At 43.1% G+C, this 15,536-nt stretch overlaps 1 protein-coding gene across 1 annotated transcript in view; it reads left to right on the top strand.

Annotated features, from left to right (window-relative positions):
* The window catches only part of LOC137645297 (uncharacterized), a 28,420-nt gene extending 17,950 nt beyond the window's left edge, over positions 1 to 10,470 (top strand). Inside the window, exons 5-6 of the mRNA XM_068378114.1 lie at positions 6,476 to 6,595; positions 10,296 to 10,470. Of these exons, the coding sequence (XP_068234215.1) occupies positions 6,476 to 6,595; positions 10,296 to 10,382 (207 nt within the window). The 3' untranslated portion in view covers positions 10,383 to 10,470. The remainder of the gene's footprint in view (positions 1 to 6,475; positions 6,596 to 10,295) is intronic.
* The last annotated feature ends 5,066 nt before the right edge of the window (positions 10,471 to 15,536 follow it).

The raw sequence follows: 15,536 nt of genomic DNA, 5'->3' as shown, positions 1-15,536 counted from the left end.
GTTACTCCGCTCCCCCCCCCCCATTCTCCCGTGGATGTCGTCTGGGGAAGGAAGGGCGCAATACTTAATTCTTATTTTATGTTGTTCCCTCGGGGTTCCTCTTCGGAGTTCCTCCCTAGGGAATTTCTGTAAAATAATTAGTTTTATTTTCCCAGTTAACTATGCAGTTTTTCTTCGTTCGAATAAAGAGTGCCAACGAAGCAGAGCTGTTCTGTTCATGCGTGGGGAATCTGCTGTCACTGCCGTCCCTTGGAGGACGTCGTCATGGGCGTCATTCCTTCTCTTAGAAGTACTCCTGTGACAACATGGCCAGCACTTCAGATCATCTTAGAACACTAAAGGAGGTTCGCCTCCAGGGGTTGGACAACTTCCTTCCGAGGGAGGTTTCCTCCCCAGGTGTGAGGTTGTTTCTCCATTCAGAGGGAGAACTTCCCATATCTTAATAAATCCGTCATCTCCGACTGCTGTTGCTGCCCTTTGGCCAGACTTCTCTCCCCCCTTGCTTAGTTTCTCTTCCTTCAGGGGCGGGGCGCGGTCTTGGCAAGTCTCTTCTACGAAGTGTTCACCTCTCTCGTTCGCGAGAGAGGCCAATCATAGAGACTCCTCTTTGGAGGATCGCTACTGCTAAGGTCAGCTTGCTGATCCACCCGCCCTAAGGGGCGTCATCACGGGTGTCTTCAAGTCTCTTCAAGTCTCTTCTACGAAGTATTCACCTCTCTCGTTCGCGGGAGAGGCCTCTCATAGAGACACCTCTTTGGAGAATCAAGCAGACCTTCCAGTGCAGCCTGATCGTCCTGCCAGCTGATCTACCGATCTACCAGCGCAACCTTGTGCTGCAACGTAGTCCTTTGGACTTCGGTTCTGGACTCTAACACGGACATTTTACGGTCCCCATCGAAGGATGCTCACCCTTACAAAGGGCACATCCCAGTTCCTGATCGTCCTGCCAGCTGACTTACCGATCTACCAGCACAACCTTGCACTGCAAAGGACTTCGGTCCTGGACTCTAACGCAGACTTGCTTACGGTCCCCATCGGTGGATGCTCGCCTTTTTTTAAAGGGCACATCCCAGTTCCTGATCGTCCTGCCACTGGTCATCCTATCAGCTGACCTGCCAACCTACTAGCGCTACTTTCGCGCACGTGCTCGCCGACATTCTTACGCGCGTGAGCGCCGACGATCTTCCTCGCGCGGGTATAGGTGGTCTCCAGCGCGCGCGCTCGCAGACATTCTTACGCGCGCGCTCGCAGACATTCCTACGCGTGCGCTCGCAGACATTCCTACGCGCGCGCTCGCAGACATTCCTACGCGCGCGCTCGCAGACATTCTTACGCGCGCGAGCGCCGATAATCTTCCGCACGCAGGTACCAATGGTCTCGCGCGTGCGCTCTTATATACGCACGCGAGCGCCGACGATCTTCCGTCCGCCGGTACGGATGGTCTCCCGCGCGAGCGCTAGCCCACATTCTTACGCGCGCAAGCGCCGACAATCTTCTGCGCGCGGGTACCGATGGTCTCCCGCGCGCGCTTGCCGACATTCTTACACACGCGAGCGCCGACGATCTTCCGCGCTCGGGTACCGATGGTCTGCCCCGCGCGCGCCAATAGTCTTCTGCGTGCAGCAGTAGTCTTACAAGCGCTTGCCAACAGTCTTGTATGTGCGCGCGCGCCGACGATCTTCCGCGTGCAGGCGCCGATGATCTCCTGCGCGCCCGCCGATGATTTTCCACGCGCGCTAGCGCCAATGCTCTTGCGTGCGCCGACGATCTTCTGCGCACGGAAGCCGCTGGTCTCCCGCATGCGAGCCGATGATTTTCCAAGCGCACAAGCGCCAATACTCTTGCGCGCACGCCAATAGTCTTGCACACGCGCGTGGCAACAGTTTCGCCCATGCGTGCCGACTTTCTTTCACTGCGCGGGCGCCTATGGTCTCCTGCGTGCCGACTTTCTTCTGCGCGCGGGCGCTGATGGTATCCTGCATGTGCGCCAACAGTCTACTGCGCACGCGCACCGACGGCCTCACGCGCTGTGCCGATGGCCTTTGCGCATGCTCGCTCTAATAATCTTGACTGCGTGCACACAGCCTTCCGCGCGCGCCGACGGTCTTCTACATGCGGACTCCGATGGTCTTCCGCACGCACGCGCCAAGTCTCCACGAAGTACTCTCACGTACGCACCAATACTTCCACTCTTTCGCAACCAGTAACACGCTTCGGTGCATTCTAGGGAGAATGCACAAAACTGCACAGTGCCTTATTGCACACCACCGCTCTTCCTCACTTTCCTGCGCCCTCCAGCGCAGTTACAGTCCTGGATCCATGCGCCAGCTCTTGCCAAAGAGTCAAGGCTCGCAGATCCAATGCACCAGCTCTTACCTAAGAACCAGCGCTTGCCTGCTCTCCAGGAAGATATTAAGCACCAGCATCATCCTGTGTGTCATCGCTCTAGACTCACCTACACACTCGCGCAATTGTCAGTAAAAAGGAATAAAACATTTTGGACAGGTCACCATTGTCCCATTCCTCCCCGCAAACACATAAACATTGCCACCGGGAAAAGGGGAATAAGGCTCCATAGAAGGATTCAAGATCCCGAAGATTCCATCCAACAAGGGAATCGAAACGGAGAATCCTTGGTCCCTGTCTCTTCTGAAGTTTCTTTTTTCCTTGACAGACCACCACCAGCAAACAGGAAAGCATCAACAGACTGATCTCTAGATCACTGTTTGCTGATGGCTAGTTCACAGTTTACTGATCGCTAGGTCGCCGATCACCAGATCGCCAATTGCTAACTCAATGCTGATCTTTGACCTCTAGTCCCTCCAATGACTAACGATCTTCAATTTGTAGCATTTCCAATCACCGATTGCTAGTAAATAACCAGTTATCAGCTTGCTGATCATTAGATCACCGATGGGCAGCTCATCTTTCTTCGATCATTGAACTCAGCTCGCTAATCTCTGACAAGCTCATCTTCAGCTTGCTGATCTCTGACTAACCTGGTGGGACCATAATCAGCTTGCTGATCTCGAACTCACTATCAGCTCACAGACCACCGATTCATCGGTCATCGCTTATTTTCCAGCAGTTCGTGACTCGAACTTACTATTCAACCGCTTCCTGTAGTTCCTAGATCAGAAGTTATACAACATACTTCTCGTTACTGGCTGTTTGCCATCACACTAAAGTGATCGGTAAACGTTTAACAACAGGGAACTACTTGCGAGCACTCTCCAACTGCACAGTAACCACGATACCCAACGGTTAACCATTGAATAACATTCACCAGATTGATTTTATTCTAAGGAATAGCATCAATCCCATCAGGATGCGTGTTAAGGCTAAGCGTGGCCTTCCTTTTAAAGAAATTCTCTCTCAGAGAAGAATTCTTACACTGGGAATCGCGTCGACAATCTTCCATGCAAAAGGATCACCAAGGAGCTGTCCCTTTGGGTCGATGTCCACACCATGTTGGAGTTCGATCAAGGGCTAAGACCTCAGGTCTTCATTTGCACACTGGACCTAAAGGACACTTACTCACAGGTCCAAACCATCCATCTAAGAAGGTTGGAAGATTCAGACTAGACAAACAAGAAACACCAGTTCAAGGCACTGTGTTTTGGTCTTTTCACTACACACATCCTGGTCTCACAGGATTAGCTTCTGTCTCCGCTCTCTCGGGAGGACTGACTGACCTTAGCAGACTCAGTGGCAACCTTGCATTAACACTGGAACTTCTGAAGTCTTTTTACCAAGATTCAATGATCAGGGTAAACCTATGGAAATCTTCCCTACTTCCCTCCCAGGAGACTGGAGTATCTGGGAATGTTTCTAAACACCAATCTCCACAAAAACCTTCTCGAAACAAGAACGACTTCCATTCCAGGAGACTCGAGTCAGAAAAAGAAGGCTGCACCACACGACCTCAGCCCTCTGTACAGAGCCCAAAAGTACCTTCACTTAAACCTCTTAACAGATGAAGGCCAACTTTCTGGTCCTTCAGCAATCTCATCGGTTTCTAACAGACCACTCAGTGATGTGATGGAGGACACACCACACACCACATAGAGACTCACATCGACAAGCAAGTAGGAACTGGCTTGTAGCCTCTTCCCATCTAATAGTGAAAACACTAAGGTGGGCCAAAGTCCGTTCGGTACCGCTATCAGCCCGCTTCATTCCAGACTGGAAGAACGTGCTCGCCGACAATCTGTGCACAGCATCTCAGATAAGGTATACCGAATGGACTTTGGATCGCCATGTAGCCAACAAAGTCCCGACTTTACGAGGTCCTCCAACTAGGGAGTCAGTTTGCAATGCTCCTGAATCTCAGGCTACTGTTGCTCACCAGCCCTAGACCCCAAGACTCCCTGGCAACAACGGTGGGTACAACAATGACGTTTACGTCGTGTCCCTGTTTTATCTGGAGAAGGGCACTCAACAAGGCTAGAACATCGGTCAACCTCTCAAGGAGTCTCCTAGCTCTGCTATGGCATTATGCAGAAGTCTCCAAACCTTTTGCAGCTCCTGATAGAGCCTCCAAGAGAACCCTCTCCACATAACAGACAACCCACTTCGACACCTACCACAAGCTATAGCTTTGCTATGATTGTACGCCTGAAAACTACCCAATACCTCTATGCGAAAAGGTTGTCTAGATATCTGAGGAATTCTTCACCAACAGTCTACCAGGCAGTATCTTGTGTGTGGTTGGCGTCATGTGAAAGTGTCTCTCCACTCGATACCTCGATTCCAGCAATAGCGGAATCCTCGAGTAAATGCAAGAGGAAAAGACTCCCTAATCAGTTTTGACAGGTAAAGATGATCACTCAACCTTGATCCTTCACCTTCAATCTGAAAGAAAGGGACACCCTCTCATCGATAGACTTTTCCTAACTCATACGGACTTACAACTTGCCTTTCCCCAGTCGGAATTGAGACCTTCCTCTCAGAACATGGTTCAAATCTTCGATCCCTAAAGGGACCTCCTTGTGTTCCACTTCACCAGGCAACAAATTTTCTGATTTAAGAATACAAAGTTCCTACACACTCGGACAGCAACCATATGAGTCAAGGAACTTCATGGTCTCTCTTTCGACATCGCCCATTATTGAGAAGGGCGAAAGACGATGTTTAGTTTCGTCCCTGAGTATGTCACCAGACACAGTCTCCAGAGGTGACGGATCCTACACAAGTCTCAACTAGGTAAGGAACGATCCATATCATCCATTACTGTACCCAGGGTAAGGTATGAGACTTTACCTAAAGAAAGCGGCAACAGCGTGCCCTGGTCCCTCCTATTTGTCAGCACTGGGAGAGACTAGAGGAAGATCACCGAAACATCATCTCGACATGACGACTCACAGTGTCAGGGGCATAACTATGCCCCTGGTCCTTCTTAGCAGATTACTCTGTGACGCAGGTTTTACAAGAAAGGGTGTGAATGCTCCAGGTGACATTCACAACCTTTCTCCTGCAAGACGTGATCCACAGGAACTCGATACGATCTCTATCGGTCTGGTGATGACTGCACAACAGTTGGTTGTATACCTCAAGCTCCTTATTAGACAAGTAGCAGAAGGTTGAGGGCACTGTTACCCGGTTTTAGTCTGCGTGAGTGAAAAGATTTGACTGGCTCTTATGCTTTTCTTCATCCTACCCTCTCGTGGGGAAAGCAGCATCCTGGGTTCTCTGCATAAGCTGACTCAAACCACTGTAGGTAAACCATGCTCCCTTGTGTACCTAGTGTTAAGCTAATACTGTTGCGTCGCTATACCCTGGCGAGGTGGTATTGGGAAGTCTTGGTTACATCAGGTTTTTCTTACGTAGACTCGGAATAACTTTACCTAGACAATCACACTTCTACACGTCTCAACACACAGCTTGCGTAGGCTGTGGACCTTGCGTAGCAAGGTTTAGCGAGGGCAGGGACTCCTTATTTTTGATCACTAACATACCCAGATAAGGAGTACCCGGGCAAAGCCAAAAGCTAAATTAGCAAGGACGTCCATCCTTCCTAATGGGTGAGTCACCCCTAATAAATAGCGTGGTTTGTATTCCAGTTACGGAACAAATGACAAATTCGTAGATAATTTGTATTTTTCCTAATTATACAAACCTTAGCTATTTATACAAACGTGCCCGCCATCCCTATCCCTCTTGAAGTCCTACCTCCAAGCAAAGGGACTAAATCACAGGTGTGTGAACAGGAGTGGTAGCAAGCTACCCCCCTCTACCCCCGCTAACTAGCGATGTGGGTAGTTAACCCTCCCTAAATTTTAATGGCTCGTCATTTCAGCTCCGGCGAAAGTATAACCCCTAATAAATAGCTAAGGTTTGTATAGTTAGGAAAAATACAAATTATCTACGAATTTGTCATGTTAATAATTTTGAAAAGGCTGGTTTATTGTATATGGTAAGCATGGTTTTGCCTAGGGCATTGACTGGATTTTACTCCTACTCATTTTTGTTTCAGAAATACTCTAAACCTAAGAGCCATTTTCCTCTCGATGATGACGATGATTCATTTATGTCATCTAGTGATGAAGACGACGGTGATGAATATACACCACCATCGTATAGGAAGGGGAAAAAGGTAAACTTCTTTTTCAAGTTAATGATAGATAATTTTAACAATAAGAAAACCTTTTGAAAGCTTTAGATATAATTTGTGACACATAAATTCAGCACAAAGTATTTTTACATTCAATAAAAGCATGATACAAATTCTTTCCTATGATATATTTGATCCTACACAAATACAAACCATCATCCTTTAATCGGAGTATGTCTTCAGCAAGCTGCCCTACTACTGTGAACGTATTTTTGTCCGTGGTGTACCAATTTACATGGTCTTCGTGGGTGGGCGAATCCACGAATTTACCAATCCAACGAAAATTTTTATTCACGGTCAGATTTTGGTATTGAACTTTGACACATTCGATTTGTGTTGGTGACCTATATTTTCTAAACCATTGTGGATTACTAATTATTTTTATTTGTTATTGTGAATATGTTTGATTTTGATGTGCACTATAATAATAATTTTTTTTTTTGTGTGTAGGTTTAGTCATTTTCAGAGATTATTTATTTTTAATTTTTTTTCCTATATATTGAATTTTTTCATATATTTTTATTTTTTCTGAATAAAAATAAAATGAAAAACATTGTTTTTTATTTCATATTGATTTTAGTATTTTCATCAATAAATAACAATGCGTTACATAACAAAAATAGTATTAGCTACTAATATGCATAAAGTAGGTTCTTTGGTCTTGCCAGAGCCAGTTTTCAACCACTGCGTTAACGACATGTTTGAAAGTGATATGCCTACTAACTATCTCGTCTCTATTTAAAGGCTGTTAATTACCACTGAGTAACAATAAAAGATTTTGAATAATGTTTTACCTTGGGATGCTATATTAGAAGAAATTGGGTAGTTCTGTAATTTTCTTTTTTCGGCGGCGACATTATAACCATTTGTAGTGATGAGTAATCCCTTAGTTAGCGTTAATTGTTAAAATTTTTAATAAATGAATAAAAGCAATGCATTTCAAATGAACACTTTATCATATTTGGGGTTCAACTAATAACCTAAAAGGTAAAAGTTCCAAAACGGAAATCCACGAATTTATGAATCCACGAATTTATGAATCCACGAACCAACATTTTTTTTATAAAACAACGAAAATTGGTACCCACGAACAAAAATACGTTCACAGTATATCACATCACTTTTCTTGGTCCACTAAGAGTGAAGCCATGCTGATTCCTGCTCTTTGCAATTGTATAAAAGCTAATCATGAATGGCAGAAGCAAGGGACATTTACATTGCCTTAGCTAGCAGGACAATGGCCTAGAGAGGGACCATATATACATATGATCAGCATCCAAGCCAGCTCTCTACCCAAGCTAGGACTAGGGAGGGCCAGGCAACAGCTGCTGATGACTCACCAGGTAGACCTATAGACTCCCTAAACACCCTATCTTTAGTTCACAAGGAAGGTGAGGTTGCAGTCGCTTAAGGAACTAACGAGTTTGAGTGGAACTCAAACCCCAGCCTGGTGATCACCAGACAGACACATTATCAATAGCTCACTTTTTATGTGTTTGATTTTGTGTTTTTGAGTGTCTTAACCTAGTAATACCTCTAGATACAAAATTCGTTCCAGAGTGGCTTTCGTATCATGTATTTTTCATATACTGTCCCCCTCCCTTGATTTGGGGGGATTAGGGACCAGAACCCCTGCAAAAAGGGCAACTTTGTGAATACTGTACTTCAAATGTCATTTAAACAATCTTTTAACTGCCTATTTTGATATATAAAACTTTTGATAACATCAAGAAATATTATAAACAATTTAGAATAATTTAAGAATAGTTTTAAGAATAAGCACTAATAACAAACTACCATAACACAGTACTTACAGTACAATGCTGTACATATGAGAAATATACAGTATTGTACTTTGTTACAGTTACCCTTTCTGTAGAGAGCTTTCTTTTCTATCACACATAAACAAACCTCTTTCATATCTTTAACAGTTGTTAATTTATTGTATAATACAGTCAAACCTCTATCTATGATAGAATCGGCTTACGAAATTTTCACCTCACGAAAGGAGATGTGAAGAATTTTATGACTCGGATCATGAAAAATGTTTCGGACAATGAAAGGCGGTACAGAGCGGGAGCCTACCCGTATCCGAGACGGATTTTAAAATGCGCGCGCCGCCAGCCTGTAAACGCACTACCATCATCCTGCATTCCCATTGGTTTTCTCCCTACTTGGATGCTAGTTACCACCATGAGATCCTGCTCTCCTATTGGTCGACATCTACTGTACTGTATCCCATTGTGCATCTATGCACTGGCATTCCTATGTCTTTTCGTTCCTGCAGCGGTATTGTACGCATTGACTTGGTGTTTGTGATTTCGCTTTCGTAACAATTTTACTGTACGTACTGTTATCATGTGTGATCCTACAATACATCATTAGCCAAGGGTCCTAAGAAAGTCGCTGATGTTAAGGGAAAGAAGAGTATGATGCTTTCCATGAAGATGAAGATGGAAATAATCAAGAAATATAAGGCCGGCATGCGGTTAAGTATGCTTTCGAAGAAATATGGCCGAAATCCATCTACAATAGGAACAATCCTGAAGCAGAAGGAATCTATCAAACCAGCAACACCTTTTAAGGGCGTGACTGTTTTCTCCAGCAAGAGGAGCCACCTCCATGAGTATATGGAGATACTGCTATTTGTCTGGATAAAGGACAAAGCAATGGCTAGAGACACTATCACCGAAGTGATAATCTGCTAGAAAGCCAGCGCCATTTTCGGTGATCTCATGCATGCTCAGGCCGAAGCCGACGCAGGAAAAGTAACATCGAAGCCGGAACCCCCAGAGTTCAAGGCTTCTTGTGGGTGGTTTGAAAAATTTAAGAGACACTCAGGTGTTCATTCGGTGGTGCGTCTTGGGGAGGCTGCAAGGTCGGACACGAAAGCGGCCGAAGCGTTTGTTAAGATGTTCGACGAGTTAACTGTCAGGGAAGGCTGCAGTCCCCAGCAAGTCTTCAATTGTGACGAGACTGGGGTTTATTTGGAAAAAAAATGCCTCTTCGAACGTAATATCTCTTCAAGAGATGTTTCGAAATCATTGAGAGCACAAACCTCACCTTGGAAGGAGCATTTTAATATTGTCATATGCCTCAAAATGATCGATCAAGCTTGGCAGGAGATTAGTCCTTGGAGACCACACCGAATACTAACCCCCCAAAAATGTGTTTTTAATGGAGGAAAATCCTCTTTTGGGGAAAGATACTGTGTGGTCGCCAAGACTCTCCCTCCTCCCTAGCCTCATGTAGGAAAGGAGAATAGTTTATTCTCACTTTGAGTTTGGAAAATGGTAGCTTGGCACAAATCAGTGCACAAGTAGTATTATTTTAGGTGATGACATTCATCCGTTGCCAAAAAAATTCAGCATTTAAGGTTCTGTGTTAGTTTTAATGGCCCTAGACTCCTAGGTCTCCCTTTTACACATTTAATTCAAGTTGCGAATGTTGAAAAGCTGGCTCTAGAGCAGAGGAGACAATATTTCGTTGGTAGCTATGTATTTTTCGATTCTCCATTCTAGCCTGTAATAGGAAAGTCCTTGGAAACTCCACAGCACCTCGCCAAAGATAGGTTTTCCTTTGTTCAACCCAATTTCATAGACGTATAATCTGCATTTTATTTTTAAGGTATTTTAAATGTTTATTTATTCTAAAGATATATATTTTTGTTTTTGTTTTACAGGGATCACAAAGGAACAAAATTTTTGAGAGGGACTCGAATATCTCCAATCCTTATTTATGGCCCATAAACATATGGGAGTATTATTAATGTTTTACAAAATAACAGCTGTTTAATGAAGAGTATTTTTTTTTTTAAATTATATTATTATGGTTGTATGATGTCATAAGCTCATCTTTACTTATTATAATACATGTTTATTTTTATTGTATAGATATAGATCTTTTAAAGTTGGTAGCTATACACTATTTGTTATGAGAATTATATATTATAATTATTTGCTTTCTGAATTGAACAAGCTATTAAGTGAAAGTGGCAACTTGAAGTCTAAAAATTAAAAAAAAAAAGATTGCAACCCATACTACTGTATCCGGTCTTGTGAATTTGCAGCCAAAATACTCACTAGCTGCTTAGAAGAGAGACACCGAGGACAGTGTTGGATAAGCCAACTTGAGAGAGAAGGTAAAATATACTTTCAAGCCATCTCTCATCTATTTGGAGAGGAAAGGATCCCACCCACAACCAAAATCTGTGTGGATCAGGGCAAGCCGCTTTGGTTCCTGTACCCTTTCCCCTTCAGCTGCACTGATAGCCAATCGCATGTGACCCATGGTTATTCTCAGAGAGCTAAATGCCCTTGGTGCTATGGCTCGCATCCAGGAAGGGCGGCAGGACTAATCACTGTTCACCTGTATCAACTACTAAGAAATTGACAAACTGGAATTCCTTCCCTCATTATTTACCTAGAGGATAGACTACCTTTTCTTTCACAAGGTATTTCGTTACTTCTGAAAGAGACACTGGTACTGGTCAGTCATATACGCTGTGCATTGTGCCAAGTTGGTCAGTGTTTGGTCCCCTCTCTGGGCTTGCTCTCTGTTGCACTACTGCTTTCATCATTTCTTAATTCATTGGCAGAATTTTCCTTTTGTGGCATGACCAGCTCTGCATGAATTTGTAGTTTGGTTAAAAGATCGAAGAAATTTTTGGTTCAAAGTGTTGGACTCCCCTTCCCTTAGCTTATCATTTTGTTCTAATTACGCCTTTGTTCCTATGTGCCATACAAACTCTTGTCCTTTAATTAGGGATATCACTGCAAGTGAGCTGGACTCTGTCATTCAAGTTAGATGACCAGCAGTTTTCTAACTGGCTAGGGTGCGGTGCATGGAGCCCTTTCCCCTTTGCAGTTGAAGATTCTTCACTATTGTTTAGGCCAATGTCTAGTACTGATGCACAGACAACTGAAAAAACTTTGCAATTTTCTTTCTTTTTTTGCAAGGAGTAAATGGTTATGAGAGATGAAGTGGAAGCAGAAATTTTTTTTTTGCCGAGGGAAGGGAAGACGTTGCAACCAATTTATGGCTAAGCCGCCTGTTGACCCTCTCTCCCTCTGGGCATCTTGTAAGGGGCATAACTGTTTGCAGTCATTCGTTTGTCCTTAGAACAGGTCGTAACTTATGGTGTATTGGTAGGTGTAAACCATTTAGGGGAAGAATGGAAAGAAGCGTTTGTTGGGGTCACACCGTTCTATGCCCAAGATGATTCCAGGGAAGCCTCAGTGCTTCTGTCTCATCGGGGGGGGGATGGGGGGGGGGGGTGGTAATTGCTTCCCTAGGAGGTACACTGCAGATGTCAGGAGGACCTAGATCAGCATTGTCTGGTGTTTTAGTTTTTGCTGGTGCATGGAGAACCCCTGTTGTTTGCACTTTTATTTATAGACTGGAGGCCATTGTGTGACTGTACAGTGCCAATAACGAGCTTGACTTAAGGAAGTCTTGGTCTTCCTTTGTTCTTTTAGGTAGGCCCTCCATGACTTTGTTAAGGGGGTTGATAGCTAAAGCTACGTCTCTCCCATTACCTCCTTTGCATTTATCCATGCCTAAACTGTCCCCAGTAATGCCAGTAGTGAAGGATGTGATGGTTCCCCCGGTGCCAAGGATCCTGACGTTTCACTCCTTGAAACATATCGCAAGTTGGGTAAGTTGCTGGAGTTGGAAGCAGTGTCCCGAGCAGCCAATACAATAAAGATAAAAGAAAGAATAATGTCAAGAGGAGTGTTGCCCCTGGCCCAGTGCAAGTGATTTCCACCCCCTTCCTCTGTGTTATTCATCCTGACCTTGTGCCAGGGAGTCCTGAACCTATTTGTACTCCCTCAGTGTCAGTGGTTGTGCCTATGTCCCAGCTCATTATGTGATTGTGGCACCTTGTGAATGCGCCTACCCAATCCCCTGTGACAGTGTGCAGTGGCTCCTGGAACCACACAAATAGGGCTTCTTATGACACCACCAATCTCTCGAGGGGACCTTGATAGCACCCGAGTGGTTCCCGATCTCAAGTTTTGGCCACCCCTGGTCCTGATTACTCCGGAGCCTCTAGCTACTCTGGTAGCTGGACAGGACAGAAGTATACTGCCTTTTACACTTTCTGTTCTGATGTTGATAGTGGAGGTTTGGCAACTTCCCTCTCTTTACCTGGATACGAAATGCTACCTCCTCCTCCTACTGATATTTAGTTTCTCAGTTCATAGAGAGGTTAGCATCATTTGAGGCTGTATGCGAGTGCATACACACTTTAGGTGACCAAGAATATGGATTGGAGGGCCTTGCTGCACTGGGCTGTGGTATCCCCTCTGCTCCAACCCACAGTAAGAGCCATTTTCCTCTCGATGATGACGATGATTCATTTATGTCATCTAGTGATGAAGACGACGGTGATGAATATACACCACCATCGTATAGGAAGGGGAAAAAGGTAAACTTCTTTTTCAAGTTAATGATAGATAATTTTAACAATAAGAAAACCTTTTGAAAGCTTTAGATATAATTTGTGACACATAAATTCAGCACAAAGTATTTTTACATTCAATAAAAGCATGATACAAATTCTTTCCTATGATATATTTGATCCTACACAAATACAAACCATCATCCTTTAATCGGAGTATGTCTTCAGCAAGCTGCCCTACTACTGTGAACGTATTTTTGTCCGTGGTGTACCAATTTACATGGTCTTCGTGGGTGGGCGAATCCACGAATTTACCAATCCAACGAAAATTTTTATTCACGGTCAGATTTTGGTATTGAACTTTGACACATTCGATTTGTGTTGGTGACCTATATTTTCTAAACCATTGTGGATTACTAATTATTTTTATTTGTTATTGTGAATATGTTTGATTTTGATGTGCACTATAATAATAATTTTTTTTTTTGTGTGTAGGTTTAGTCATTTTCAGAGATTATTTATTTTTAATTTTTTTTCCTATATATTGAATTTTTTCATATATTTTTATTTTTTCTGAATAAAAATAAAATGAAAAACATTGTTTTTTATTTCATATTGATTTTAGTATTTTCATCAATAAATAACAATGCGTTACATAACAAAAATAGTATTAGCTACTAATATGCATAAAGTAGGTTCTTTGGTCTTGCCAGAGCCAGTTTTCAACCACTGCGTTAACGACATGTTTGAAAGTGATATGCCTACTAACTATCTCGTCTCTATTTAAAGGCTGTTAATTACCACTGAGTAACAATAAAAGATTTTGAATAATGTTTTACCTTGGGATGCTATATTAGAAGAAATTGGGTAGTTCTGTAATTTTCTTTTTTCGGCGGCGACATTATAACCATTTGTAGTGATGAGTAATCCCTTAGTTAGCGTTAATTGTTAAAATTTTTAATAAATGAATAAAAGCAATGCATTTCAAATGAACACTTTATCATATTTGGGGTTCAACTAATAACCTAAAAGGTAAAAGTTCCAAAACGGAAATCCACGAATTTATGAATCCACGAATTTATGAATCCACGAACCAACATTTTTTTTATAAAACAACGAAAATTGGTACCCACGAACAAAAATACGTTCACAGTATATCACATCACTTTTCTTGGTCCACTAAGAGTGAAGCCATGCTGATTCCTGCTCTTTGCAATTGTATAAAAGCTAATCATGAATGGCAGAAGCAAGGGACATTTACATTGCCTTAGCTAGCAGGACAATGGCCTAGAGAGGGACCATATATACATATGATCAGCATCCAAGCCAGCTCTCTACCCAAGCTAGGACTAGGGAGGGCCAGGCAACAGCTGCTGATGACTCACCAGGTAGACCTATAGACTCCCTAAACACCCTATCTTTAGTTCACAAGGAAGGTGAGGTTGCAGTCGCTTAAGGAACTAACGAGTTTGAGTGGAACTCAAACCCCAGCCTGGTGATCACCAGACAGACACATTATCAATAGCTCACTTTTTATGTGTTTGATTTTGTGTTTTTGAGTGTCTTAACCTAGTAATACCTCTAGATACAAAATTCGTTCCAGAGTGGCTTTCGTATCATGTATTTTTCATATACTGTCCCCCTCCCTTGATTTGGGGGGATTAGGGACCAGAACCCCTGCAAAAAGGGCAACTTTGTGAATACTGTACTTCAAATGTCATTTAAACAATCTTTTAACTGCCTATTTTGATATATAAAACTTTTGATAACATCAAGAAATATTATAAACAATTTAGAATAATTTAAGAATAGTTTTAAGAATAAGCACTAATAACAAACTACCATAACACAGTACTTACAGTACAATGCTGTACATATGAGAAATATACAGTATTGTACTTTGTTACAGTTACCCTTTCTGTAGAGAGCTTTCTTTTCTATCACACATAAACAAACCTCTTTCATATCTTTAACAGTTGTTAATTTATTGTATAATACAGTCAAACCTCTATCTATGATAGAATCGGCTTACGAAATTTTCACCTCACGAAAGGAGATGTGAAGAATTTTATGACTCGGATCATGAAAAATGTTTCGGACAATGAAAGGCGGTACAGAGCGGGAGCCTACCCGTATCCGAGACGGATTTTAAAATGCGCGCGCCGCCAGCCTGTAAACGCACTACCATCATCCTGCATTCCCATTGGTTTTCTCCCTACTTGGATGCTAGTTACCACCATGAGATCCTGCTCTCCTATTGGTCGACATCTACTGTACTGTATCCCATTGTGCATCTATGCACTGGCATTCCTATGTCTTTTCGTTCCTGCAGCGGTATTGTACGCATTGACTTGGTGTTTGTGATTTCGCTTTCGTAACAATTTTACTGTACGTACTGTTATCATGTGTGATCCTACAATACATCATTAGCCAAGGGTCCTAAGAAAGTCGCTGATGTTAAGGGAAAGAAGAGTATGATGCTTTCCATGAAGATGAAGATGGAAATAATCAAGAAATATA

Source organism: Palaemon carinicauda, chromosome 8 (assembly GCF_036898095.1).
Source record: "Palaemon carinicauda isolate YSFRI2023 chromosome 8, ASM3689809v2, whole genome shotgun sequence".
Lineage (NCBI taxonomy): Eukaryota > Metazoa > Arthropoda > Malacostraca > Decapoda > Palaemonidae > Palaemon > Palaemon carinicauda.
Note: the sequence above shows the minus strand (reverse complement) of the source record. Positions and strands in the feature narration are given on the sequence as shown.